The sequence below is a fragment of the Podarcis bocagei genome (assembly GCF_964188305.1).
Source record: "Podarcis bocagei genome assembly, chromosome: 12".
Taxonomy (NCBI): Eukaryota; Metazoa; Chordata; class Lepidosauria; order Squamata; family Lacertidae; genus Podarcis; species Podarcis bocagei.
The window spans coordinates 52957633-52984507 of NC_138137.1; the positions used below are offsets into that span (position 1 = coordinate 52957633).

The 26875-nt window shown below is 47.0% G+C and overlaps 1 protein-coding gene across 4 annotated transcripts in view; it reads right to left on the minus strand.

The window, feature by feature from the left end:
- Positions 1 to 1345: 1345 nt before the first annotated feature.
- Positions 1346 to 26875, minus strand: part of OXSR1 (oxidative stress responsive kinase 1) — an 85212-nt gene continuing 59682 nt past the window's right edge. For all 4 annotated transcript variants that reach the window (XM_081163635.1, XM_081163637.1, XM_081163638.1 and 1 more), the window contains exons 6-18: positions 24581 to 24690; positions 23191 to 23292; positions 20505 to 20638; positions 19760 to 19808; positions 18290 to 18355; positions 18014 to 18136; positions 17025 to 17060; positions 15236 to 15397; positions 11175 to 11242; positions 8957 to 9009; positions 8011 to 8079; positions 7744 to 7808; positions 1346 to 6003 (exon numbers count right to left, since the gene is read on the minus strand). In XM_081163635.1, the coding sequence (XP_081019761.1) occupies positions 5929 to 6003; positions 7744 to 7808; positions 8011 to 8079; positions 8957 to 9009; positions 11175 to 11242; positions 15236 to 15397; positions 17025 to 17060; positions 18014 to 18136; positions 18290 to 18355; positions 19760 to 19808; positions 20505 to 20638; positions 23191 to 23292; positions 24581 to 24690 (1112 nt within the window). In that variant the 3' untranslated portion in view covers positions 1346 to 5928. The remainder of the gene's footprint in view (positions 6004 to 7743; positions 7809 to 8010; positions 8080 to 8956; positions 9010 to 11174; positions 11243 to 15235; positions 15398 to 17024; positions 17061 to 18013; positions 18137 to 18289; positions 18356 to 19759; positions 19809 to 20504; positions 20639 to 23190; positions 23293 to 24580; positions 24691 to 26875) is intronic.

The following is a 26875-nucleotide window of genomic DNA, read 5'->3' on the forward strand; positions in this document are numbered from 1 at the left end:
GAAGCGGCAGGAGGCGCTGCACAGAGAGGGGGAGAACTTTCCCCCTCTTGTTTTCCCGCTCTAAAACAAGGTGCCGTTTAAGGTGCGTTCAGGCGGCTACCTTGGAAGCCTGGAGAGCGAGAGGGGTCGGTGTGCACTGACCCCTCTCGCTCTCCAGGCTTCAGGTTCCTTTCGACCTGTTCTTTGGGGCTGGCGGGGGGGGGGGGAAGCCCACCACCAGCCCCAAAGAGCAGGTCAGGGAGCAGCGGAAAGGCGCAGCGGAGAGGCTCCTGCCATAGCTGCGTGTCACCTCTCCAGCCGGGAGAGGGTCGCGGGAGGCTGCTTTAGCCCCGCGCGCGCTCTCCTGGCTGGGGAGGTGACGCGCTGCTATAGAGGCTCCTGCCATAGCTGCGTGTCACCTCTCCAGCTGGGAGAGGGTCGCGGGAGGCTGCTTTAGCCCCGCGCGCGCTCTCCCGGCTGGGGAGGTGACGCGCTGCTATAGAGGCTCCTGCCATAGCTGCGTGTCACCTCTCCAGCTGGGAGAGGGTCGCGGGAGGCTGCTTTAGCCCCGCGCGCGCTCTCCCGGCTGGGGAGGTGACGCGCTGCTATAGAGGCTCCTGCCATAGCTGCGTGTCACCTCTCCAGCTGGGAGAGGGTCACGGGAGGCTGCTTTAGCCCCGCGCGCGCTCTCCCGGCTGGGGAGGTGACGCGCAGCTACGGCAGGAGCCTCTATAGCCGCGCGTCACCTCCCCAGCCAGGAGAGGGTCGCGGGGTGCTTCTTTAGCCCCGCGTGCGCTCTCCCGGCTGGAGAGGTGACACGGGGCTGTAGAGGTTCCTGCCATAGCTGCGCATCACCTCTCCAGCTGGGAGAGGGTCGCGGGGCTATGGTGTCTTCGCTCCATAGGACGCACACACATTTCCCCTTCAAATACGGTAGGTATGATGTATCTGAGGGGTGGTCTTAGGTTACACCCCTTCTGTGATGTCTGTATGATGTTTCTGGGGGTGGTCTTGATCTATAGGGTGGCAATTTCAAAAGTCTTTATAAGGCCTTGCGCACCATTTTTTCTGGGTTCCTCCTCTCTCCTGCGCGTGAGGGGAGCACCCTGTTGCAACAGTTCAATAAAGATCAAGCTTACTAGCTGCTTTGCTTCTCAATATTCTCTGGTTGGCCTCTGTTATTCTCTCCTACCAATAGGGAACCTATGTAAGGTCTCTATATGGGCTCTTGGATACCCCATAAAGGAAAAGGGCAATTTTTGTTTACAACATACGACATAACCGTGATGAGGTATTGGGGATATTTGCAAGGAGAGGCAGAGAGAGAATGAGAGCAGCATCATAAGAATACAAACCGACTCCAAAAAGCAATGGACATTTTTTTTATTGATTAAAAATTAGAGAAGTACATGCAGTAAAATACAAAGTCAAAGGGGGAAGGGAAAAGGCTGAATATTTTACATCTTTCATTAAAATCTACAGTACACCAAAATCGTGTAGAGGTTCCTGTTATATTAATACACCATCATCATCCTTAAGAGTATCAACTAAATTTTTAAAAAAATACCAACTGATTTCTAGGTTCAAGTTCAGAATTTATCCAAAATAAAAATTTAAAAAAACCCCTCTGATCCGTTAAGGGTAAAAAGGTTAGAAAGAATTCCTTACCCCCCCCCCCAAAAAAATTAAAATATAAAATAATAAAATCATTGGCACTTTGAACCTCGAGAACAAAACAGTCGTCTAGCACGTTTTAGTATCCCAGGCAAAAAAAAACAAAAGGGAAAAAAGGAAACTATTACCAAGAGACACGTGCCTAGAAATTTCTAATAGCAAGGGGAGTGAAGGCTCATTAAGACAGAATAAAATAAAATTACAAGGAGAACGGCCAGCATGGATACTCTTGTCCGCTAGACTTGGGTTAGACAGAGGTGGGAGCAAATAAATAGATACTGTATCATTGCACTGGATTAGGCTGGACTCCCGTCCCAGTGTAGAGTACAACAAGGTTCGCACGGCATGCAGGCAAAAGTGAAGTAATACTGTACCAGAATAATTTGGTCTTCATAGCTGAAGACAGGGTGGGAAGAGTGGGTGGGGGGTGCCTTCCACCTGCCCTCCAAGCTTCGCCCGCCTGGCTCCTCACCTGAGGCCCATTTCAGCCACAAGCTCCACCCACCTTTTTGAATCATCATCATCATCCTACAAGGGGGTGGGGCTTGAGGCAAGCCCCGCCCACTTTAGTGGCATGACATCACAGGCTCCAAAGGGACGCACCGCCAGCCAAAGGCAGGCAATGGATTCAGGGAATCGAGACTGCGGCGGAGCCTCCGCCACTCCCATCAATCAAGTGGGGACCCCCACACCCTGGTCAGAGACACACACCCCCTCGGAAACAATAGTCCCGGGACTGCTTAGTGTTACACCCCACCCATGCAGTTTTAAAAGAAAGTAAGAGATTGGGGGGGGTGAATGTGGTGCTCTCAGAGGGGGCGAGGCGGACAGAACTAGATCTTCTAACACAGACTCAGAATTCGAATGGGGCTCTTTTGTTTCACACTCTGCATCTTTGACACCACTGCGATGTGGCCCTTTCCTATCCTTTCTTCGTTTTGCCTCCACGCTTGTAGCAGTTTTTGCGCGTGACCTACCGGTAGAGCGAATAAACTACAGGGGTTTTTTTTTGGGGGGGGGTTGTTTTGTTTTTAGGAATTGTTATTTTCTCTTTAAAAGCAAACATGGCAAAAACTTGTGTGTGAGGGAGTGAAGGAAGCTTCTGTCACTGCCGATAGAGTGAAAAATATATAAATATAATTGGTTAAATGGGGGGAAACCCGAGAGATTCCTAACTGAATTGAAACCCACCCCCCAACCAGAGTGCGCCAGTGCACACGTCTCTTCTATCAGTTCCCCCCCACCCTGGCGCCCTCAAGTGTTTTGGATCACAACTGGGCAGATGGAAATTGTGGTCCAAAACCCCTGAAGGCACCAGGTTGTGTGTGTGTGCCTTAAATCCCAGTTAAGAGGTTAGATGTGAGGTGCAAAACTTGCAAGCTCCATCCTCTCTTTCCCCAGCTTCCTTCTCGGTCGTAGCCATGGTTTTGCAGAAACGTTAACCAGGATCTGCCCTAACCCAAGTTAACAGAGCAGATTCGGATGCATGCTTGGAAAGTTAATTCCGGTTAAAGCTGGAGCAGAACCACGGATAAAGCCAAAGAAACAAGGAGGGCTGGAATTTGCCCTGGAAAGAGAGTCAACGAGAAGGAAGGAAGGAATCCGTAAGCCAGCTCCAGAGAGTTTAACTCTGGTTAAGAGGTTGGCATTGCAATGTGCCGACTGGGCCAATTCCAAGTACATTGGAAGGCTGTAGGGCGAGAAACGAGAACTCAATTCCTTTATCTGGGATTTAAATTCACCCATCACAGACTGCCTACAATTTCTCTACGCTTCAAAAGCAGAGCGGGGATACACGAAAGGCCCAACTGGACTGTGTTTGAAGTGGGGGGGGGGGGAGAGACCTGTGGGAGAGGAAAGAATCTACACCATTTTATTATTCACATATTGCATTACAAGTGTTGCTTTTTTTCCAAACTAAAAAGTATAATTTATATGTAGAAATTAAAAAAAAAACCATACACATACACACGCACGCACACACCCCACCAGATACTCATTTCTTTAAAAAATACTAAACGCAAGCTATATTGGTTTCAGTTATATCATCTTGATCAAACTCTGATGCTCACACTGGAGAGTATAAAAAAAATCAATTTTGCAAATTCCAAGCAATTAGTGCAGCAAGAGAGACAAAATTGTCCAGAGCTTAATCTTGCCATGTATGAATCTACCGGCAATCTATTTATTTATCTTATTGCTGTAAAAACAGAATAGGGGTGGTTCCATATGTACCAGTCTGTGCAGGAGGGGGGAAAGGAAAGAGGATGAATGCATTTTCTATCTTGAACACACCAAAGGAAAATTCTGAGAACAAGAACAGGAAAGATTTGCTTCGGCTGAAACACACACACACACACACACACACACACACGTACAGACACAAATACAGAGCTTCCAACTGCCAGAAGGCATGGTCAACTTTTGTTCTTAGCAACCATGTACAGAGAACATCTGGTTTTATGAATGCGTCAAACCACACATCTACGACTTTGCACAGTTAAACCACCCCAGCCAAACTTTGCGCAATTACAACCTCCAGCAACGTTAGTCTACTTACAAAGGGCTCCCTTCTCAAAAACGGTTGCAGAGAAAATCCCACAGTGAGGGGAAATGTGTATCGTTTGAAGAAGCAACCCAAGTTTTGCAAAAGAGTTCTGGGACTTGCAGCCAGTTTAGCAAGCTGAGATTTCCCTTGCCTTCCTTTTTTTTTTGGCAACATGCTCATCTCCAGAGAGACCAAGATGCTCACCTCCAGGGAATATTGGACTCCCAACTCCCTTCAGCCCCGGACAGCGATCAAGGATAATGGGAGTTGTGGTTTAGCAACAACTGGAGGCTTAACAAATTAGAAGAGGCCAGCCTATGCATTGCTAACCACACAACTACAATTCCCAGGATTACGAAGTCAGGAGGTTTGAAACTCACCCAATGCTGCCACCCAATGACTGTGGGGATTTGTGGGGATGTAGCAAGCCTGATAACAGCATGGCAAAATTCCTGGGGGGTTGGGGAACTTCTTCTTTTTACAAAGCAGCCCAATATTTAGGGCTCTCCAGTCCCACTGCTCCACCCAATCTCCTTTCAGCAAGGGACGCCCATCACAAACGTTGTTACGGAAACCACCCCCCCGATGGGAAAACAGGGATTGCAAAGGCCAGCCTTCCCAAACTTCCCAGCAGCCAACGCTTTTCAAACAACGGTGATTTGGGCATGGCGGCAACAGCAGCAGAAGTATGCAGAGGTTCTGGCTTGCCGCTTTAGAGCAAGGATGGGAAGCCCGCAACTCGCCTCTGGGTGCTTTTGGACCACAGCTTCCATCCCCCCTGATTGTTGCTCATGCTGGATAGGACAGATGGGACGTGTGGGGGGGGGGGCAACAACAGGTCCACCACCCCTCCGCTAGAGACAAAAACGTTGGAAAGTGGCCTGACAAGATTGCAGATGGTGAAAAGTAACGAAAAAAGCAGCAGCAACAAAATGATACCCTGATAGTTCCCCTTCCCAAATGCTATATTTTGCATTAATGTGAAGGGGGCGAGGAGGAATTAAGGCTAATCCATTTCTTTCATGCCGTAGACCCATTAAATAAGATCCCTTAATGGTTTATTGCTAAGCCTAAGGCTTAAGACTCTCTCTTAAGACTTTGTTGGGTTTGCAAGAGCCCATCCGGATTTCTGACATGCTAGAATAGCTTGCCATTCCTGTAGTTTTTAAAGTATTCCCCCCCCCCCAATGCCTGGTAAAGTGGACCCAAAAGTGAAGCAACCCCTCCTTCTGCAATGGAGCAACAACCACACAGCCACACCGGGGGGGGGGGATAAAAACCTGATTCGACAGAGAATCAAGAAACGGACAGGCACATGAATCGCGCCGGGGTAGTTGTTAAGAGTAGTGGAAGCCCCGTGTCGTACTCTCAGTAGTATTTCTGGCTCCTCCTTCTCTTTTTTTCTTTTTTGTACTTTAAATAGTTAAGGCAATAATAATAATCATCATCATCATCATCATATAAAAACTACAAACATGCAGGCAATGGAAGGCTGAGTCTGCACATCTGGGATGAAGGAAACGTGGCCGAGAAGCCAGCTGTCTGCAATGGTGGTGTCGGTGGGGAGGCGCCGCGATGCGACTCGGGAAACAAACGAGGTTAAAGCTTCTAAGAAAGGGAGCTGTAGTTTGGTTCTTTGGCAGTAGTGGTTTTGCTTTTCAGGCTGACAGAAGCGTTCAAGGCTGCACCCGTTGGGGGGGGGGGAACCATCGTCTGGGAGTGTAGTTTTAGTTAATGCTGAGCTGGGCAAACCCAATCAGCTTGCTGTCGTCGGGGATATCGGAGCCTTCGACGCCAGATGCCTGGAGAACAGAGGGGGCGGGGAAGTCCAACAGCGGTAAGCATCACGGAGGAGAGAAGCTTTCCACAAACCATTTTCAAAAATCGCAAACCATTAACAACAACAACAACAACAACAAATACCCAACACCCTGGAATTCTACGTGAAGAAGAATGCCTGGATTTCGCAGTGCTGAGGCAGAGTTGCCACCCGGGCCAGAGAGTCGTGGGTCATAGAATCATAGAAGTGCCCAGCTAGAAGGGACCCAAAGGTCTAGTCCAACCCCCTGCAATACAGTTTGCTGTCGATTAAACAAGAATAGCAACCCTCGCCAAAATAAGAAAAGAGCCACGGGAAAGAGAAAATTAAGAATCAGTGGAAACAGTCAAATATAAGTAACCCAGCCCTGCAGTAGCTTTGTGAAAAGTGTGGCCTGTAAATATTTTCATATAAATAGTAGCAAAATGATAAATATATCAGAAAATGGTTCAAAAAGAGCAGCAGTAGCCGGTCAACAAATCTTTACAGAAAGGTAGCGAAGGCAACCTGAACACAGTCTTTGAGTCCCAGGGAATCAAAGGTGAGTTTCTAACGGAAGCAAATCAAGCTTCCATATAAGATGGAAGTTGAACCAGGCGCTCCTCTGAAGATACTATTGCAAAAACTGAACTTGCAAAAACATTTGGCAAAGTTAGGTGACCAGTGTTCCTATGCCTTCCAATATAGGCCACTTGCGGGGCAGAGTTTTGGACAAGAGTGACCTGGGACCACAAAGAATAAGGAAAAAAGAGGGGGGGAAGTCCCGCTACCTTGAGCAAACATGAGGTCTGCAACCTTGCTTTTAAACAAAACAAAGCAAAAAGAGAACAGCTGGAATATGTGAGAGTGATGCCGTGTGGGGAGCATGAATGGGGAGACTGTCACGAGTGCAAACCCTGGTGCATATGGACAAGGAAGCAATTCGCTAAAACAGCAAGCGAGACTCTAGTCACAGCAGACCACACTTATACTTTTTTTTATGTTCTCTGCAGACCAAAATTAAAACTCACATCCTTCTGCATTCCGATGCAGCTTTAAGAGAACATATGAGACACAGAGAAAAGGGCTAGATGGTGGGGGCAAGTATTTCGAAGTTATCAAATCCTCCTTTATCAGAAATGCACACCACTAAGCATGTCTAAAGCCACCACATTACATTAAACTGTGCCGTTGTGCAGAATGTAGTTCAATTTGGCATTTGCAATATTTTGTCCCGGGTCCCGGTTGAATTTTCAAAGGCGTTTTTCCAAAGCAGCATGGAACGCTCCTGTTCAGAATTCCTGCCAGCCAGCCAGCCATGCCCTCTTCCAGAAACTCCATTTCATTACCCCCCCTCCCCCAGATTTTCATCTCAAGAGACACTTGGCATTCCAAGCCCTCATTGGCAAGCTGATCTTTCCACCTTGGAGTAAGATGATGCCAATCTTACTACAAAAAGACTGGCCCATGTCCCCCAGCATCATTCACAGAGGAAACGATATTTTCACCCCACTTTTTGATCCGGGTGTATCTAAATTATGAAGATTAATCGCAACTCAACTGATCCCCAAAGCCCCTGAAAATAAAGACCCTGCCTTATTTCTGCTGTGACTGTGTGGGTCCCCCACTAGATACCCATCGTCCAGGGATTACTGTTGAAGAATCAGCACCCCAAAGAAGCCTAGAGCAGACACACCCTTTTAACACAGACCAGGTTAATAAGGGGGGGAAATAGTAAATATACCAGTTTGAAAGTGACAGATCGATTCGTCTGGGGCTCTTCCACAATTTTTTGTAAGTTGGCAGCAACTGAAACGACAGAGGGTGGACACACTCAAAGACGGAGTATTTAAGCATTTTCATTCTGAACAAGCTTCCCTAAAATATTGGGAAGAGACGACCTAGTTAACAATGAAGGAGTTTCCCCCTCCCTGTCCTGGGAAGAAATACAGCAACTTGTATCCACAAATCCAGTATGGGATTAAGGTGAACATGAAATGCGCACTATTACCTATTACTAAGTCTCTGCCATCGACAAGCCCAGCCGAGATGAGTTCTTGGGAAACCCCATCCGCAGTATCTGGAAAGATCGTAATTAAGAGACCATCACATCTGCACACAAGTGGTCTAAAACAAATTCAGAGATCACAATTTGCAGGCATTTACCTTTTTCTTCTTCTTTTTAGATTGGTTTTATATTATGCATCGTTCTGCATTATATTTTACTTAAAATGCCTCGAATGGATTGTATGCAGAGAGGTGGAAAAGAATAATTTCTTTAATTGAAAACAGAGCTTCTAAGGATCCAGCCCTACCTCCTAATCCCAGACTAATAGGATCGAGCTGGGATTTCTCATTTGGGAAGAAAAAGCGCTCTGTGTGTGCTGAGAGGAGTCTGAACCCCAACTCTGATTAAGCCCAACCACTGAGCCTAGGAAGGTTGGCGGTTTGAATCCCCACGACTAAGCCGCTTCTGGCGAACCAGAGCAGCGCATGGAAAGGCCGTTTACCTTCCCACCGGAGCGGTACCTATTTATCTACTTGCACTTTGAAGTGCTTTCGAACTGCTAGGTTGGCAGGAGCAGGGACTGAACAATGGGAGCTCACCCCGTCACAGGGATTCGAACCGCTGACCTTCTGATCGGCAAGTCCTAGGCTCTGTGGTTTAACCCACAGCGCCACCAGCGTCCCTCTGAGCAACTACCATAAGGTTAAACACAAAACATGCAGGTGGAACATCCGCAGCATGTCTGCAGCCGCAACAAAGGAAGTCGCCTTATACCAAGGGAGGCCGCGTCTAGCTCAGATGGGCTATTCTTGCTGCCACTGGATCTCTGTGGTTCCAGAGTGAGGGATCTTTTCTGCTTGGCGATGCTGGAGATTCAACCCAGAACATTCTGCACCCAAGTTACTCAATAACTTCCAGCACGTTTCTCTTTCCCGTACCCATATCTCACCTCTCCCAGGGGTGAACTCGAATCGAATGTCGTTGAGTTCTTTCTTTGAATTCCTGTTGAGAAGAGAGATGAAACACAAAGCCATTTTTTTTTTTTTTACTCTGTAGACGAAAGCAAGGACGGTGAACGAAAAGCCTGGGTTGCAGATCCCAAGCACATTTTATCTGGCCCTAGCAACGCTATGCCAAATTATAGCCAAGCACGATAAAAAGGAGGTCTGCCCACAGTTTTATTTGTGTAGAAGGATGTTTTTACATCCTGTATGGATGACCCACAATTCAGCTTTACATCTCTTTCGGATTTTTCATGTCACACGTAAATGCAAATATTTGTTGGCGAATCATACACCTGAGTGCATATGCTCTTTAGATGAAGTCCTTAACGTAAGAGCAAATACATTATGGGGCATGAGCACTTTTCATTAATGTGTTCAGCGCATGGATGGAATGGGCCTGGGCGCAGGCATGCACAAGAAGCAGAAACCTATTCTAGATAGTATTACCTATTTCAGTATGAAATGTTCTAAGGGTTACTTTTGAGCGGTCTGAACAATGAACATATTTTCATACATTTTTTAAGCACTACAAACATTACAAGGATTTATACTCTTTGGGCTGCGGGTGTGGCTATGCATGGACCGTCTGTTTGCAGCCCATGTCAATTCTCCATGTGTTCTTTCAGAAGTCTGTTCCATCCCATTTCTACATTAATTTGATTTTTTTAAAAACAAAGAAACAAAACTGTAAGATATTTCCTTAATAAACACATTTGTAACAGTATTTAGTCTAGAATACGTGTTTTGTATTTTGGTACACATTTCGGTACAGTTTTTGAGCAGAGGGCTGTTATTGCAAAATTTGAAGAAGCACAGAATCCAAAAGGATATTTACGTTCCAATCTTGTGTATTAGTCTGGGTGGTGCAAATCCGGTCACAGCTGGCTTAAAAATGCAAAACTGAATCGACTTTTCCACCATTCCCACGGTGTGGTTTTGTTTTTAAATCGCATCGTTTCCCACAGAAGTCGTGAGGTTGAAATACATTCAACCCTTCGACACATCTTTAAGTACGTGACCACGTTGTTCTATTATTGGGTTCATCAGTTGGCACTGCCTGTTGACAGGCACCTTGGTTCTCTGTGTATAGTTACTTTAATGAACTGTGTGCTTTTCCAATGCAAAAATTAAGCCTCAGCCAAAGAGTCTTGCCAAATTACCGTATTTTTCACTCTATAGGACGCACCCGACCATAGGACGCACCTTGTTTTAGAGGGGGAGAACAAGGGAAAAAAATTCTCCCCCTCTCTGCTCAGCGCCCCTTCAGCAGAGCGGCAGGAGAAACGGAGCCCCTTCCATTTCGCCTCCCGCTTGGCTGAAGGGGCGCTGCGCAGCTCTCCCTCTCGGCTGAAGCCAGGAGAGTCTTGCTCTCCTGGCTTCAGCAAAAGGAACCTGAAGCCTCCGGAACACAGTGGGAACTCACGCTGCGCTCCAAAGGCTTCAAGTGGCTATCCCTGAAGCCTGGAGAGCGAGAGGGGTCGGTGCACACTGACTCCTCTCGCTCTCCAGGCTTCAGCGAAAGCAACGCAAAGCCTCTTGAGCGTGGAGGGAGCGCTCCCTCTGCACTTCGGCGGCTTCGCATTGCTCTCGCTGAAGCCAAGGAGCCTGCATTCGCTCCATAGGACGCACACACATTTCCCCTAATTTTTGGAGGGGAAAAAGTGTGTCCTATAGAGCGAAAAATACAGTAATTGGATTTTCTTCGTGTGAAATCTCGAAAAAGAAATATTGTGCTCCAACAAAGAGGTCCCAGGTATTAAGGCTGTTTCCTAGAGTGGGGTGCTGAAAAGCTCCCAAGATTGAAAATATTAACAGCAATGATATACTTACAGGCGAGGAGAATTTAGGGCATACATGGCCATGGAAAGTTCATGAGATCTGAACCCACCTCTCCTTGGGGCCAAGTCAAGCCCCACCCAGTGGACCACAGAGAGAGCAAGGGTGGATGTCATGGTGCCTTTGAAAGATGCTGATGAACTCTAATTCCCCATCAAACCTAAACCAGCAGCAATGCTAGTTGGGACTGATGGGAGTTGCAGTGCAACAACATTTGCAGGCTGCCATCTTGGAAACCCCACCCAAAAAGCCTCTCCTGTCAAGGGTGGGAGTTGAACAACAGCCGGGTGATTTAAGCCTTGGAGACGTTTGCAAGAACATGCTTACCTTAACCTTAGAACGAGGCTGATGGGGACTTTCATTTCCTCTTGCACTGGGGCTGTTGCAGGAGGTGCCTTTTGTGGGAAAAAGAGGAAGGGCCAACTTTTTAAAAAAATAAATAAATTTGTGGTTTTTTTTAAAAAAAATCAATGTGTGTCTTGTGTTTTAAAAACACACACAAAAGCATTGTAAGATGATCAGGCAGCAAATGAGACTATTTTGGACAGGCAGAAAGCAAACAAATGTGGTGACACAGAGATGGAACCGATTAAAAAAACTCCCTTGGGACGACTCGCTGGATAAATTTTCTTCAGTATTTCACGATTGGCAGTATCTCAAGCAATATTCCATAGGGCAGATCTCTCTCCCTGCCCCCTCCCAAAACACAGGCCTCTTGTGCCCTGAGTCAAACTGGCTACTGATCCGATGGGGTTAATTTATGACTACTTATTATTTTGGCATCTTATTGCAGTACATGGCTTCACTTGTTTGTTTTAATCATTTGCTCCGAAGGAACTTGTTTTTATTTTATTTTTAATGTTTCTTCCTTTATTAAACCATTTTCCCACACATTGGTTTGCAGCTCTCTCAGGAACTAAAGCACAGAGAAATCTGGCACAACATTGATCCAACCCAGAGCAAGACAGTCTTCTTAAAAAGAAGCAGCAGCACAAAAAGCCTTTGCCCCACCAAGGAAATTAAAATCACAATGATTAAACAAGACTTTCCGCAGAGCACATACTTAGTGCAGGTGCTATATTCTAATATGGATTGAGTATGTTCAGCTTTGTACACTGGGGCAGGGGCTGATGGGTGGCTGCCCCTGTTTGCAAGGAGATGTGGGTATTCAGACTTTCAGGCACCTGCCAACTCTATTCATTTCAACATAGGTTTGAAGCGCTTCTTATTGCATCAGCACCCTCTTCACTTAACAGCTGATTTCGTTCAGGGATGGAGAACAAATGGCCTTCCAGATGTTGTTGGCTCCAACTGCCACCCAGCACAGCCAACGTTCAGGGACAAAGGGAGTCAGAACCGAGCAGCACCTAGAGGGTCACGGTCTCCCCATCGCTGTCCTTAAGGGGAAGAGGCTGCAGGCCAGTGGCAGGATACATGCTCTGCGTTCAGGAGGCTCCAGGTGCAATATCTGGTGCCTCCAGTCTATGGATCTCAGGGAGCAGCTGATAGAGAACACCTCTGCCTAAGACCCAGAAAATTGGAGAATTGTAGAGTTAAAAGGGACTCTGAGGGACATCTAGAGTGAAGCACAGCCTGGGGAGACTTCCCAAGGGCCAGATTGAGGGGATGGAGGGCCACATGCAGACTCCAGGTCTAGAGGCTCCTCAGAGCGGCTAAGATCATACAAATAAGACAATGCATAAAACAAGTGATCAATAAATTAAGATACATCCCACAATTAATTCAAACAAATTAAAATTAAAATTGGGTAAGTGGCAATCTTCAGGTTAAAATTGAAGGCGGTTACCAACTGTTTCGATTGATATTATAAGCACCTGTGAGAGGGGCCATTCACCACTCTAAGAGATACTACTGACAGAAACTTAGCCACCCTTGCAGTTACTTCCAGGTTAATGTCTGACAGACAGAATCTGTTATTTTCATTGTGTCGTGATGTTAGACTACCCAAAAAGGGGGATAGCATGTGTTTGCGTAACTAGTTGTACAATGGACAGTATAAAAGGATTTAAAGAACACCCACCATGTCTATCATTTCTGAGGATGTTTAAATAGGAAAGTTGAGGAAAGTTGAGGGGAAAATGTTCAGTAGGGCTAACATAAAGGCCCTGTGTTGGGCTCATGTGACAGCCCTTTAGAGATCTGAAGATGGCTACCATAACTCCTCTCAGTCTCCTCTTTTCCAGGCTAAACATACCCAGCTCCTTCAACCGTTCCTCATAAGGCCAGTCAGAGCAGATAAATACGCAGGCCAAGGGGACAAATACTTTGAGCTGGTATAAAGCAACTTCCTATGCCTCAAGATCTCCCAGGGTGGTCCCACAACCACTGGCCCAGCCTAGTTCCACAAGAGGAGAGGTGCCTACAAGCTTAGAAGTGGTTCCTTGATATACAGGAGCCATAAATAGAGCTGGGGGGGGCAGAAGAAGATAGGACACGGATCAGACGCAGCCCACAAATGGCCGCCTAGGTCACAAGGGGGATGAGATTAAGAGATTCCCTGAAATTCTGCGCTGGGGAGCCACATCGCGCTCCCTTGACGTCAGCGAAGCCACAGCTGCCGTACCTTCCAGCTGCTGGGAAGTGGCAGAGAAGCAAAACCACGCACATTGAGGGATTGTTTCAAAGCGGAGGCCGGGGGCTCCCTCAAGCGTTTAATTGCTGGGCCTGCTCACACAGAGAACATCTGCAGACCCTAAGCCAAGTCCGTCCTATTTAATTTCAGCCAGCTGGAATCCAGGAACGCAGGGCGCCAAGGTTTGTCTCCCCAAGATTAATGGGCTGTCAGGGAGAGAACAGGAGCCCTGTGAGCGCAGAGGGGTTTATATATAGCCTCCTTCCCAAAAACCCATGAAAACGCTTCTAGGAAAAACGCTGAAGCCCTCGAGTGTTGCTCTGGCCACAAATCACCGCCGGACCATTCCCAGCAGGCCTATTAGGATCACGGGGTGAGGAAGCTTCCCCCGCCCCTCCAGCCTTGCAGGCCTCACCCCGGCTCCAAGGACAGCTATTTGCTATAATACATGAGCAATCGCCATCCGACTGCCTCCAGAGCACCCACAAGTAGTGGGACACGCTCCAGAACGGGCTGGTTTTGGCAGGAGTTCGCCCTGGGTGAGGAAAGCCATCTCATTGGCTGCTCCTCCGCTGAGTTCCACGCCCTCTGCAAAAGGCAGGGCTTGCATTAAAACACTCTGTCGCCCGAAAAGCAGAGGACATTGGGGTGGTGATGGTTTTTGCGCAGAAAGGTCCTAAGGTCTCTCCAAGCAGCCCTATAGGGTAGGTCAGCTACTCTCGATCCTGTCTCACAGACCAGGAGACTGGAAAAAAAGAGGGACGGCTAGACTGCCTACTTTGCTCGTGGCTAAAGGGACATTTCGGCCAGGAACTTTGCAATTCACGGCCTCTTCGCCAGAAGGAATGCATGTACTTGTTTTATAGCCAAAGCAGTATGGGGAAGGCTGCATGGACAGCAGCTGCTTAACCCTTTCCCCCGCTGGTCTTATGGTGTGGTTTAGTGAATCAGGGGTCAGCAAACTTTTTCAGCAGGGGGCCGGTCTACTGTCCCTCAGACCTTGTGGGGAGCCAGACTATATTTGGGGGAGGGGGAATAATTAACGCCCTCACAATAGGGACGCGGGTGGCGCTGTGGGTTAAACCACTGAGCCTAGGGCTTGCCGATCAGAAGGTCGGTGGTTCGAATCCCCACGACGGGGTGAGCTCCCATTGCTCGGTCCCTGCTCCTGCCAACCTAGCAGTTCGAAAGCACGTCAAAGTGCAAATAGATAAATAGGTACCACTCCAGCGGGAAGGTAAATGGCGTTTCCGTGCGCTGCTCTGGTTCGCCAGAAGCGCCTTAGTCTTGCTGGCCACATGACCCAGAAGCTGTACACCAGCTCCCTCAGCCAATAAAGCGAGATGAGCGCTGCAACCCCAGAGTCGGTCACGACAGGACCCAATGGTCAGGGGTCCCTTTACCTTTACCTTTACCTTTTTATGCCTCACAAATAACCCAGAGATGCATTTTAAATAAAAGGACACATTCTACTCATGTAAAAGCATGCTGATTCCTGGACCGTCCATGGGCCGGATTTAGAAGGCGATTGGGCCAGATCTGGCCCCCGGGCCTTAGTTTGCCTACCCATGGGTTAGAGTGCCAAAGTAGGACCTGGGAGACAAGGGTTAAAATTTCCACTTGCCCAGGAAGCTCCCTGGGCCAGTGACCTTGGGCCAGCCACCACTGGCTCTCAGCATTGCTGTGGGGATACACTGCAAAGGAAGAGAGCTCTGTGTGTTGCCTCAAGTTCCTTAGAGGAAAAAGTGGGATATAAATGCAAAAGCAAACTGTTTCCGCTTCTGGTGGGCCTTACCTGCGCAGGTGGAGGAGCTCCTGCTGCAGGTGCCTGAGAAGCTGGAGCAGGGACAGCGGGAGAAGTTTGTGCGGGTGCTTGTCCTGCAGGCTGAGGTAGTTGAGGCGGCTGGGCCGGGACGTTGAGCAAAGGGCTTGCCGGCTGCTCCGCTGGCGGAAAGAGCTGCAAACCAGAAAGGAGAGGAGATGGGTATGGGAGAATGAGGGGGACCCACCTGCCAGAAATATCAACGATGAGCTGCTTGTTTGTTGACTTATTCAGGCAAATTCTTTTACCGCCTAATTACAATTGTCCCTAAGTGGTGAACAAGTAACTAAGAGCATTGTGTAAGTAAGTATGTAAGTAAGTAAGAGCCAGTGGTGGTGTAGTGGTTAGAGTGCCGGACTAGGACCTGGGAGACCAGGGTTCGAGTCCCCACTTGGCCATGAGGCTCACTGGGCCACTGCCTGTCAGCCTAGCCTACCTCACAAGGTTGTTGTTGTGGGGATTGAATGAGGAAAACCCCGTATGCTGCCTTTGAGTTCTTTGGAGAGAAAGGTGGGGTATAAATTCAATAAATAAATAAAATTAAATAAATTCAACACAATAACAAATAAAACAAAACAAATCCAACACACTGAAGGTAAAAACCAGCTACGAATTTGTGACCGAATGAAGCAAAGATAACTCAATTATTATTCCAAAACGCTTGAACACTGCCAGCCCAAGGAACAAGTGATTTAAAGTTTCTTTACGAGTCCTTGCTGTTTATGTATCAACTCCTTGCTGCTTATAGCAATTCCTACATTCCTACATTTAATGCATTAGTATGCAATACTGGCCAACTCCACAGCCCTCTTGGGCTTATGCCTACAAGGCAGAAGACGCTTCCATCTTCCTCGTCTCCCTTTTTGGATTTGGATTTGAAGAGTTTGGATTTGATATCCCGCTTTATCATTACCTGAAGGAGTCTCAAAGCGGCTAACATTCTCCTTTCCCTTCCTCCCCCACAACAAACACTCTGTGAGGTGAGTGGGGCTGAGAAACTTCAGAGAAGTGTGACTGGCCCAAGGTCAGCCAGCAGCTGCATGTGGAGGAGCAGGGAATCGAACCCAGTTCACCAGATTACGAATCTACCGCTCTTAACCACTACGCCACACTGGCTCTCAGGAGCCTTCCCCCTTTTTTTCAGAAGGGATTTCCGTCCTCCCATTGGAAGGGAAAAATACATTCGCCAGCCCATTGTGCCACACTCCCCCACCCTGAGCACTTGCCAGTAGGATTAAGTGCCACAATTTATTACTGTCTTACATTCACACCCCACCATTCCTCTGTCACGGGACGCAAGGCGGTGTGGTTCACTGGCACTCACACATCCAGGCACCTACACCCAGACCTGCTTCAGCTTCCACAAGCTGGTGGCTTTCCACGAACCTTCAGAACATGCTCTGGATTTTGTTACAAATCATAATTTAAAAATGCCAATATTTTAACTGGCTTCAGCAGTTATCGTTCCATTACTTAAAAGTCGAGATTTGTTTGCAAAAATCACACGCTGCGTGTATCTTTGTATATAAAATGCTGCCTGGCAATTGCTTCAAGCTAGCAACACTTATTTTATTGTCCTGAAGCGCGGCCGCCCCATTTTTTAAGCCAGCATAAGTCAGTCTGTAGGTCAGCGCTCTCTTAACAGAGAGCTAAAACATTACCGTAATTGTTACTATTATTTGTGTGCGTATAATGAACCTGGCACTTCTCAAAACAGAAGACAGGCCGGTGCTTCAAGATGCATGACTGGTTAATAACTCACCTCGGAATTTTGTGATGATTCTTTCACTCTGGGCGACTAAAAGGGGAAGAAGCAGACAAGTGCAATTAGCATGCAACGCCACAACGGATGTCGTGCCCTTGAAACACGGTGAAAACGGCAGCTTTTGGCACAATTTCATTTTAATGTGTTCCAAGTCTAACTGCGGGCAGTAATTCTTAGATCCCAGAAGATCTTTGAAGCAGAGGAGCTCAGAGGTCTTAAGGTGGTGAGGCTGTTGCAGCAGGGGTGTCAAAATGGTTTACCATTTGTTTTTAATAAATAACAGGAGTTCATTCTGTTTGGAAAGCTTACTCAACAGCCTTTCTCCTGCAAAGCATTGGCAATGGCTATGAAGACTTAAATGGGAGAGAAGCGCTCTTTCGAAGAGAGAGATTCTCCTGTCCTTAGAGAAGGGGCACGCATCTCCCCATATGTTGCCCGAGTTGATCTTCTGATAGCCACAGTCAGTGTGCAGAACAGTCAGGACTGATGGGAAATATGGAGATTCCTTGTTTTTTTATGATTTATGTAAGATATACCTCTGTAAAATTTTAAATTGAAAAACCAAATAAATAAATCATTTTTATTTGCCGTATTTTTTGCTCTATAAGACTCACTTTTTCCCTCCTAAAAAGTAAGGGGAAATGTGTGTGCGTCTTATGGAGCAAATGCAGGCTGCGCAGCTATCACAGAAGGCAGAACAGCAAGAGGGTTCTCTGCTTTCACTGCGCAGGGATCCCTCTTGCTGTTCTGGCTTCTGAGATTCAGAATATTTTTTTTCTTGTTCTCCTTCTCCAAAAACTAGGTGCAGCTTGTGGTCTGGTGCGTCTTATAGAGCGAAAGATACGGTATTTGTATTTTTTACTGAGAAACCCTCTTGCAATCCCATCAATGCATTAGCTGCACCCTTAAAACAGCTTTCGCAACAGAGACTGTCTTTCAATTCCGGGGCTAATTTTAAGAGGCAAACGGTGACTCTTGGTGCCCACCCTGAGCTGTGAAATTGCCGCTTTGCCTTCTTCGCTCTCTTCGTCGAGTTCATCGTCACTCCACTCCCAGTCGCCATCTTCCGTCTTATGAAGGCGCCCACTGGAGCCAGGGACTCTTCGGACCTGTATTTCAACAAAGCCACCATTAAAGTCACCGACAGAATTTCATACAGAGAATTCTAGCGTGGCCTTTCTAGTGCAACCAGAGAGCTGGTCAATGGAAAATTTAAGAAGTGCAGTGTGCAGGTTCCCACTTCAAACTGTTTTAACTTGTACCTTTTTGGCTCTTTCCGTGATGGTTGGGGCTCTCTGCAGCATTTTTTCTTGCAAAAATTCTTTATTCTGGAAAAGAAATGGAGGGGAATAAAATCGACACTTTGCGACTCCTGTTCCTCAAAGGCCACCGTTTGGCTCAAGCTTCACTGCTTATGTGTGTGAGAGAGAGATAAGCTCTCGAGTTACTTGAAAGGGAACGAGAAGGTCCTTTGATACAAGTGTTGGAAAGCCAACACGTTAGATTCTTCCTAAGAGTAGTCCGTGCCACACTCCTTAGAAATTATCCTGAGGCGGTAGCAGAGGGGAGTGTGCGTCAAGGTTTCAACTTCACCACAAGAGTTTTCAAAATCCATGCGCAGCTGCCAGGAGACTGCAGGCCTCTCCCTGCCTTAAAATGGCTGAACTCATTGTGTCTTGTCTGCAGGAACATTTGTTCTGACATGAACCTCCTAGCTCAGGGGTAGGCAAACTAAGGCCCGGGGGCCGGATGCGGCCCAATCGCCTCCTCAATCCGGCCCGTGGACGGTCCAAGAATCAGCATGTTTTTACATGAGTAGAATGTGTCCATTTAATATGCATCTCTGGGTTATTTGTGGGGCCTGCCTGGTGTTTTTACATGAGTATCATGTGTGCTTTTATTTAAAATGCACCTCTGGGATATTTGTGGGGCATAGGAATTCGTTCATTTCCCCCTCCCCCCACAAAAAAATATAGTCCAGCCCACCACATGGTCTGAGGGACGGTGGACTAGCCCACGGCTGAAAAAGGTTGCTGGCCCCTGTCCTAGCTCTTCGCAAACTGTGGGAGAATGCTTGCTTCTGTATGTGAAGCAAAACCTCGTGAGGCCTGGGGCAAGGTCTATCTCTGCCCCGATACCACAATTTCCAAGGTAGCCCATTCTGCCTCACAACATTACTAGCCTTCAGGTGAAAATACTTCCCCCATTTCTAAATTCTGCACTGTTGACTTCTGACATTTTTCTGTGTTGTACAGGAAACAGATCTGGTAACTGTTTTGATATTCCTATTTGGGTTACTTCATTTTGAATAACTGTAAATTGCCTTGAATGTTAAGTCTCAATCAAAGCCAAAAGAAAGCCAGATTTGCCAACAGATTCCAGCTCAGTAGTTTCATAATCAAGTCATTCTAACTTCTGCACCAGGAAAGGCCTAATGCAGAAGTCTTCAACATTTCAAATTTATCTTAAACATTTGGGGTCCCATTCCCCCCCCCCCATTTATTTTTATGGTGCTAGTGGTGCTGGTGTGACCCACTTTAGATCAGGCCACAAGATCTTAAGTCCTGGAAGATCTTAAGGAAGACGAAATTTCACTGGTGAATAAAACCTTGGAGAAATCTCTGCTGCAATGAGCTCTTATTACCTGCACACCAGTAAACTGCTCCTCTCTTCAAATATATTATTTATTGATCATTTGTTCATTTACTTAAAAGGTCAAGCTAAGTTCCTACCTTTGCTTTCTGGAAAAATTTGTGCCTTAGAAGTTCAGCAGCTGTTGGTCTATTAAAAAGAAAAGAAAAGGAGGGTGTCATTAGAAGACGTCACAAGAGTTGCTTTTTCTTGCTACGCCAAAACAAGATTGTAGGAATCTTTAAAAAGCTGGGCACCATCTCTGATAGAAGAGGCCAAGTTGGATTCTGGCAGAGACTGCTGTTTCCTTCTGATGTGTACATCTTAGTTCAGATTTTGACAATATTAACAGGAGCTCCTAAGATCTGGACTCAATGAGCTTTGCTAAGGGGATGGGCATGTAACTGGAACCCACTGACCACAAACAAGTCTGCAGTGGCCGAATTAAAAGTAAGAAGAAAAATGTGCATTAAAAATTATAAGTACTGTAGAAAATTGCTTTTCTGCATTCTTTGCATTACAGTGGTACCTCGGGTTACATACGCTTCAGGTTACATACACTTCAGGTTACAGACTTCGCTAACCCAGAAATAGTACCTCGGGTTAAGAACTTTGCTTCAGGATGAGAACAGAAATCGGGCACCGGCGGCACGGCAGCAGCAGGAGGCCCCATTAGCTAAAGTAGTGCTTCAGGTTAAGAACAGTTTCAGGTTAAGAACGGACGTCCGGAACGAATTAAGTACTTAACCCGAGGTACCACTGTACTGTGTCTCCCACTCTCACAATAAGCTTTCATCAAGCAACGCTGGTTCACAATGGGTGGAAACAAGACGGTTTGCTGCGTACCTTTTCTCGGGGTCTTTCTGCAAGCACAGTGAAATCATCTTCCTAAAAGACTTTCCATACTTCTTCAGCATCTCCTTATCCTGCACACCTGTCTCCAGCGAGGGCGGATCGTTCTGTAGCGTCAACATTAAGACCTGAAACAATTGCACCCGTTAGAAGCACCAAGACAACCCTCAAGTTCATTAAGCAGGCGCTGTCACTTTGAAAAAGATGCCATGGCCTCTTTGAGCAAAAGGAAGGGGGCAAGTAGCTTATAGCCTTCAGCAGACAAACAAGGTAAGCGAAAGGTTGTGGAAGAACAATAGGTACATTATAAAATAAAAAAAGACTTGCTGGATTCTACTGGGGTGATGTCTAGTTCAGCATCCTAATTCCCAAACCACTGAGAGGTTATTTTGGAAAATCTCCAGGGAGGCTTGAAAGCAACTGCCCTCCTCAACTCCACCATCTGACTCTGAACACTGGAGTGAGTAGCAGGAATGACTTCCTTAATTTACAATTTAGCACCCAAAACGTCTATCCGGTAGTTTCCAAAAAGAGAAGGTCCCAGCTCAAAATGCCCAGCAACTTAAAAATAAGATGCAATTAGAGGAACAAATGTTTGGGATTAAAGCCCCCCTCCCCCGCTTTTTTATAGGAATTATGCTTTTGGAAAGAAAAAAAAGACATAGGGGAAAAACACACAAAGTGTTAAGGATGGGGAAAATGGGGGAAACCAGTTCAGCCAGGAGAAACCACAACATCAGACATCAGTGATGGAATTAGGGGGTGCTCCTGCTAACATTACTGTAGTCCACTTTGTTTTGCCTTCTTAGTTTGGTCAAAAGCCTCAGTTGGTCGAGGGTTTGAGGACTACTGCAAGCTTTTGGCGTAAAAGCTAGGTCACCTCCTGCTTTTAAATTGTTTGATTTTATAGTTTTCTCTTAATTGTGAATAGGGCTGTATCGTTCCTCAAGCTCGCTGCTTTAAGGGTTTCCTGAAGGTCAAAAAGCAGCGTATAAATTGAAATATTAATGATTGCATTAATTATTGAGGCAAGAATTCTAGATGCAGCCTGGGAGGGACCATTTGGAGACGCTGGATAAAAGAAGGAAGGTTTCAAGAAAAGGAAAGAGGGAGGGGTTGCGGAAAAGTCTACACGGGAATCCAGTGAGAAATCAAGGGCTTGCTTGGCATGGGGAGTAGATTCAGAAGGGTTGAGCTGCTGTCTCAAAAGCAAGTGATAATGATAATAATGATAATAATGATAATAATGATAATAATTTATTTATACCCGGCCCATCTGGCTGGGTTTCCCCAGCCACTCTGGGCGGCTCCCAACAAAGTATTAAAATACAGTGCTCTGTTCCCTAAAGCAGTGTTTCCCAAACGTTTTTGGGCAACGGCACACCTGTTTACTGAAAAAAAATCTCGCGGCACACCACCATTAAAGCCCCGCCCCGTGACGTCAGCGCGCAGCGTCACGCCGGGAGGGACGCACAAAAGTGAAAGTTTTTCCCCTCCCCCTTGCCGGGGAACCTCCAAGCTTTGGGCAGGCAGGCAGGCAGAGCTGGGAAGGGGGTTTCCAGGGGACACGGCAGCTCCTCGAAAGGCTTCTCTCAGCTGCGCTCAATCCTCCTCGGAGAGGATTTCCCCTCCGGTCCCATGCCTTCGTTTGGGGCATCGCTCCGGCTGCTCCCTCTCCCGCCGCGCAGGAGCGATGCCTCTCTCTGGCTCTCCCTCCGCGCAGGCTGAGGGAGGGAGGGAGGTGCGCGTGTGACCCGTCTCTGCTGGGAGACCAAACCCAGCGAGGCAGAGTCGCACGGAGGCGCCCAGGCAGCGCTGCCGGCTGCGAGGAGGAGCGCCAGGCAGCAGCAGGAGGCGCGGCCTCTCCTCGCCGCCGCCGCCCCGCCTCTCGCCGCCCGACTCGCCCGCCTCCCTCCAGGCATCTCGCGGCACACCAGCCGATGTCTCACGGCACACTCGTGTGCCGCGGAACACCGGTTGGGAAACACTGCCCTAAAGAGGGCTGCCTTCAGATGTCTTCTAAAAGTCAGATAGTTGATTAATTCCTTGACATCTGGTGGGAGGGCATTCCACAGGGCAGGCGCCACCACCGAGAAGGCCCTCTGCCTGGTTCCCTGTAACCTGGCTTCTCGCAGTGAGGGAACCGCCAGAAGGCCCTCAGCGCTGGACCTCAATGTCCGGGCAGAACGATGGGGGTGGAGACGCTCCTTCAGGTATACTGCGCCGAGGCCGTTTAGGGCTTTAAAGGTCAACACCAACACTTTGAATTGTGCTCGGAAACGTACTGGGAGCCAATGTAGATCTTTCAAGAAGAGATCAGCAGCAGGCAGGCAATTTTTTCAGGAATTTGACCCACCATCACAAATCTTCTCATTGAGGGACTCCAGATTAGTTTCTGGGAAACCTCGGGGCTATCTCTTGGTAAAGCACAGTTCCAAGGTATGTATGCAGTGACGCTGGCTCTGCATTCTGATAATACAGCGTTGCTTTGTGCTTGCCAACTTCCTTCCACATTGACAAAACTCAGGCTTCCAAAGCTCTCCCCACTGCTACCCCTTCAGGTTATCACTTACTTCCAGAAGCAGCACGTTCTAGGATGCTGGGTTTTTTGGGGGGTGGGGAACACAGGTGATTCCTAGGAACCAACACAGTTATCTGAACTAGTCAATCAGTGACTCACCTTCATGGGTGGGTATTTGTGGTAAGGAGCTGCCCCTGTCGCGAACTCGATTGCCGTGATTCCAAAACTCCAGATGTCCGCCTTGAAATCATAACCTCTCACCTAGAAAGTGAAGAGACGGTTAACAAGGCATTTCTTTCCAGTTAACCTACATAGGCCTCCAGGCTTTTCCTGCATTCTTGGTCACAAAACTGATCCAACTCCATGCTAACGGTAGATTGGAATCATACCTAGAAGCTCTGCTCTGCTCTGCTATCACCAAGCAGAGATAATCCATATCCCAAGAAAGCCGTTTCTTTTCTGGCAATGAGTTATTGCCAGGCATCTTATCCAGAACACTGAGTTTCTCTCCCAATGGCAGAGAAAAGGCACTGCGTATTCTCTATACTTCAAGAGTTTTGGCCAAACGGGAGGAATTAACTGCCCCTGGACTCGTTGAAAAATTGACATCTTTGCAGGAGTGTGTCGCTTCACTAACTCAGCATTGCTCTGGAAGGAAAAAGCTATTTCTTCCACTAAAAGAGTGGTGGCTTCATATTGTACTATGCAGCTGGAACGGGCAGGCGGGGAGAGGGGAGGGGAGAGAACTGTCCCAAATATAGGGAAACGATCCCAGATTCTTCTAAAGAAATATTAACACAGCACCTTCAATGGGCTTCGTATAATAATAATAATAATAATAATAATAATAATAATAATAATAATAAATTATTATTATTTATACCCCGCCCACCTGTCTGGGTTTTCACAGCCACTCTGGGCAGCTTCCAACAAAACACTAAAATACAATAATTCATCAGATATTAAAAACTTCCCTAAACAGGGCTGCCTTCTAAAAGTCAGATAGTTGTTAATTTCTTTGACATCTGATGGGAGGGTGTTCTACAGGGCAGGTGCTACTACCAAGAAGGCCCTCTGCCTGTAACTTTGCTTCTCGCAGAGAGGGAACTGCCAGAAGGCCCTCGGAGCTGGACCTCAGTGTCTGGGCAGAACGATGGAGGTTGAGACGCTTCTTCAGGTATACTGGGCTGAAGCCATTTAGGGCTTTAAAGGTCAGCACCGACACTTTGAACTGTGCTTGGAAACATACTGTATGCACTTTATCATCTTTATTTCCTTTATTCTCCTAGCTAGCAAGACCAGTGGTCAGGGATGATGGGAATTGTAGTCCAAAAGCATCTGGAGACCCAAGTTTGGGAAACACTGATCTCGTTCGACCCCCTACAATGCAGGAACATACAGTTGCCCCATATGGGGACCGAACCTGCAACCTTGGCGTTTTCAGCACCACGCTCCAGCCAACTGAGCTATACACTTGTCTGCCAAAAGTCCTTAAGCAGAAGTTGCAGATCAATCATTCTGAACAAGGCTTTTCCCTTTTCTTCCCTACCTGCTCCATGACTTCAGGTGCCATCCAGCAAGGGGTGCCCACGAAGGTTTTCCTCACTTTGTTGCGGGTGATGTCGCCACCAGTGGCTAAAAAAGCACTCACACCAAAATCTGAAATGTTGAAAAAGAATTAAGTTTTAAGGAGCAGTTTCTGAATGACACACGGCACCCCTTGGCCATTTGCACTACGTGCTTCCCAGCCGTTGCTCTGCTTGATCTGTGAACGGGGCAGGAGAAAATCACAAGTGCTGAGAGGTTACCCAGTTGTTAAGTTTGTCAAGCCAAGCGTGGCTGGACCAGGGAACAAATTCATGTCTTTGCTTTAGCCGCATAGTATTGCTATCTGCTCTCAGGCAGTAGTCTGGTCTGAAGTGAAACATGGCGACTTGCACACCTATGATAAAGACGTAGGAAGCCAAAACAAACAGACAAACAAACAAACAACCTCTTTCAATGCACTGGCACCCAGCTAAAGAAGTACCATAGCATGAACAAGCCACCAACAGATTTAGGAGACAGACAGGATGCACTTTTACAAATTTTAAGGTGGCCAAGATTTGTGATTCAAGCAAGCATTTTAAAACGTATCAGATGTCAAGAACTTAAGAAGAACCCTTACTGGATCAGGCCATGCAAATCATTATCAGTTGCAAGAAAAAACACAAGAGTGGCAAATCATTAAACTGTGTGTCAGTGTGAGATGGAGGGAAACCCACCATTTGTGAGTTCAGGAGAATTCAGTTTTGTCAACAATGGGTTTGTTTTTAAAAAGAAGAAGAAGAAAAGGTTTCCATACCTTATGATTCTGGAGACAGGATTGGAAATATACTGACAATGCCTGAATGAATTATCAAGAGCTGAAGGGCTTGCTGTAAATGCTTTCCAGTGGACAGGGACTGGATTTCAGAACCCAGCACAGCTACTTGCCTCACCCAATGAACAATTATAATTCAAGTATGCCAGAGCATTCCCACTGATTCTGATAAGTTGCTGAGTGAACTCTCCTTCACTGGAGGTGTTTAAGCAGAGGTTGGATGGTCATCTGTCATGGATGCTTTAGTTGAGATTCCTGCATTTCAGGGGGTTGGACTGGATGACCCCTGGGGGTCCCTTCCAATGCTACAATTCCATACGTGCCGCTGCTTATGTAATAGTGTGCGCACACAAACACTCACCACATACTCATCCACACAAAGGAGGCATCAACAGGCTGGGGGGGGGGGGAGCCAAGATCTTCAGAAGTACAAAAACATACTTGGAGCTCCACAAAGCAGCCTAATGAGAACTGGCCGTGCTCAGCGGCCACAGTATGATATAATAATAATAAATAAAATAATAAAATAACAATAACAATAATAATAATAATAATAATAATAATTTATTTATACCCCGCCCATCTGGCTGGGCTTCCCCAGCCACTCTGGGCGGCTCCCAATCAACCCCCCCCCCAATCATTCAGTTTGTACAAACTTCACACACACTCACACTCACACACTACATACACTACGCTTCTGTTATGAATTTATAGAAAAATCAACCATACACCGGATTTGCACTGTTCCACTTTTATTTTACTCCATATGACAAGGACTATCAAAGGGGGGTGGCTTGGTTCTGGTCAGCCATAATCCCTTAAACGTGAGAGCATGTACTCAGGAGCCCTGCCCAGTTGCTATGCCAACCCTGATGGTCTCAGACAGAAGACCATCAACAACACAACGGACTGCATACATGTGTGGATTCAACACGGACTATAACAAAAGAACAGTGACTGGATTCCCTCTCAGGAGGCAGGAAACTGCGACTACCTTTTGTCTTCTGAAAATGACTCATGGGGAGGGGGAGAAGGAAACCAGCCAGGTGACAGGACACTCAGGTTACCACCACAACTCCTCCCTCAACCCCTCCTTTCTGTAATGTATGCATGATGTTTCTGGGGGTGGTCTTGATCTACAGGGTGGGAATTTCAAAAGTTTTTATAAGGCCTTGCACACCATTTTTCCTCTGTCTTTCCTCTCTCTGCAAGTGAGGGGAGCACCCTGTTGCAACAGTTCAATAAAGGCCAAGCCTGCAAGCTGCTGTTTTGCTCCAAGTTATCCTGGTTGGTGTCTTTGTTTTTGTCCAAGGGAGCCCTCGGATTTTTCCGGTAACAACAGCATTAGATATTAAAAACTTCCCTGAACAGGGCTGCTTTCAGATGCCTTTTAAAGAGAAGATATTTCCTTCACATCTGAAGGAAGCGTGTTCCACGGGATGGGCGCCACTACCGAGAAGGCCCTCTGTCTGGTTCCCTGTA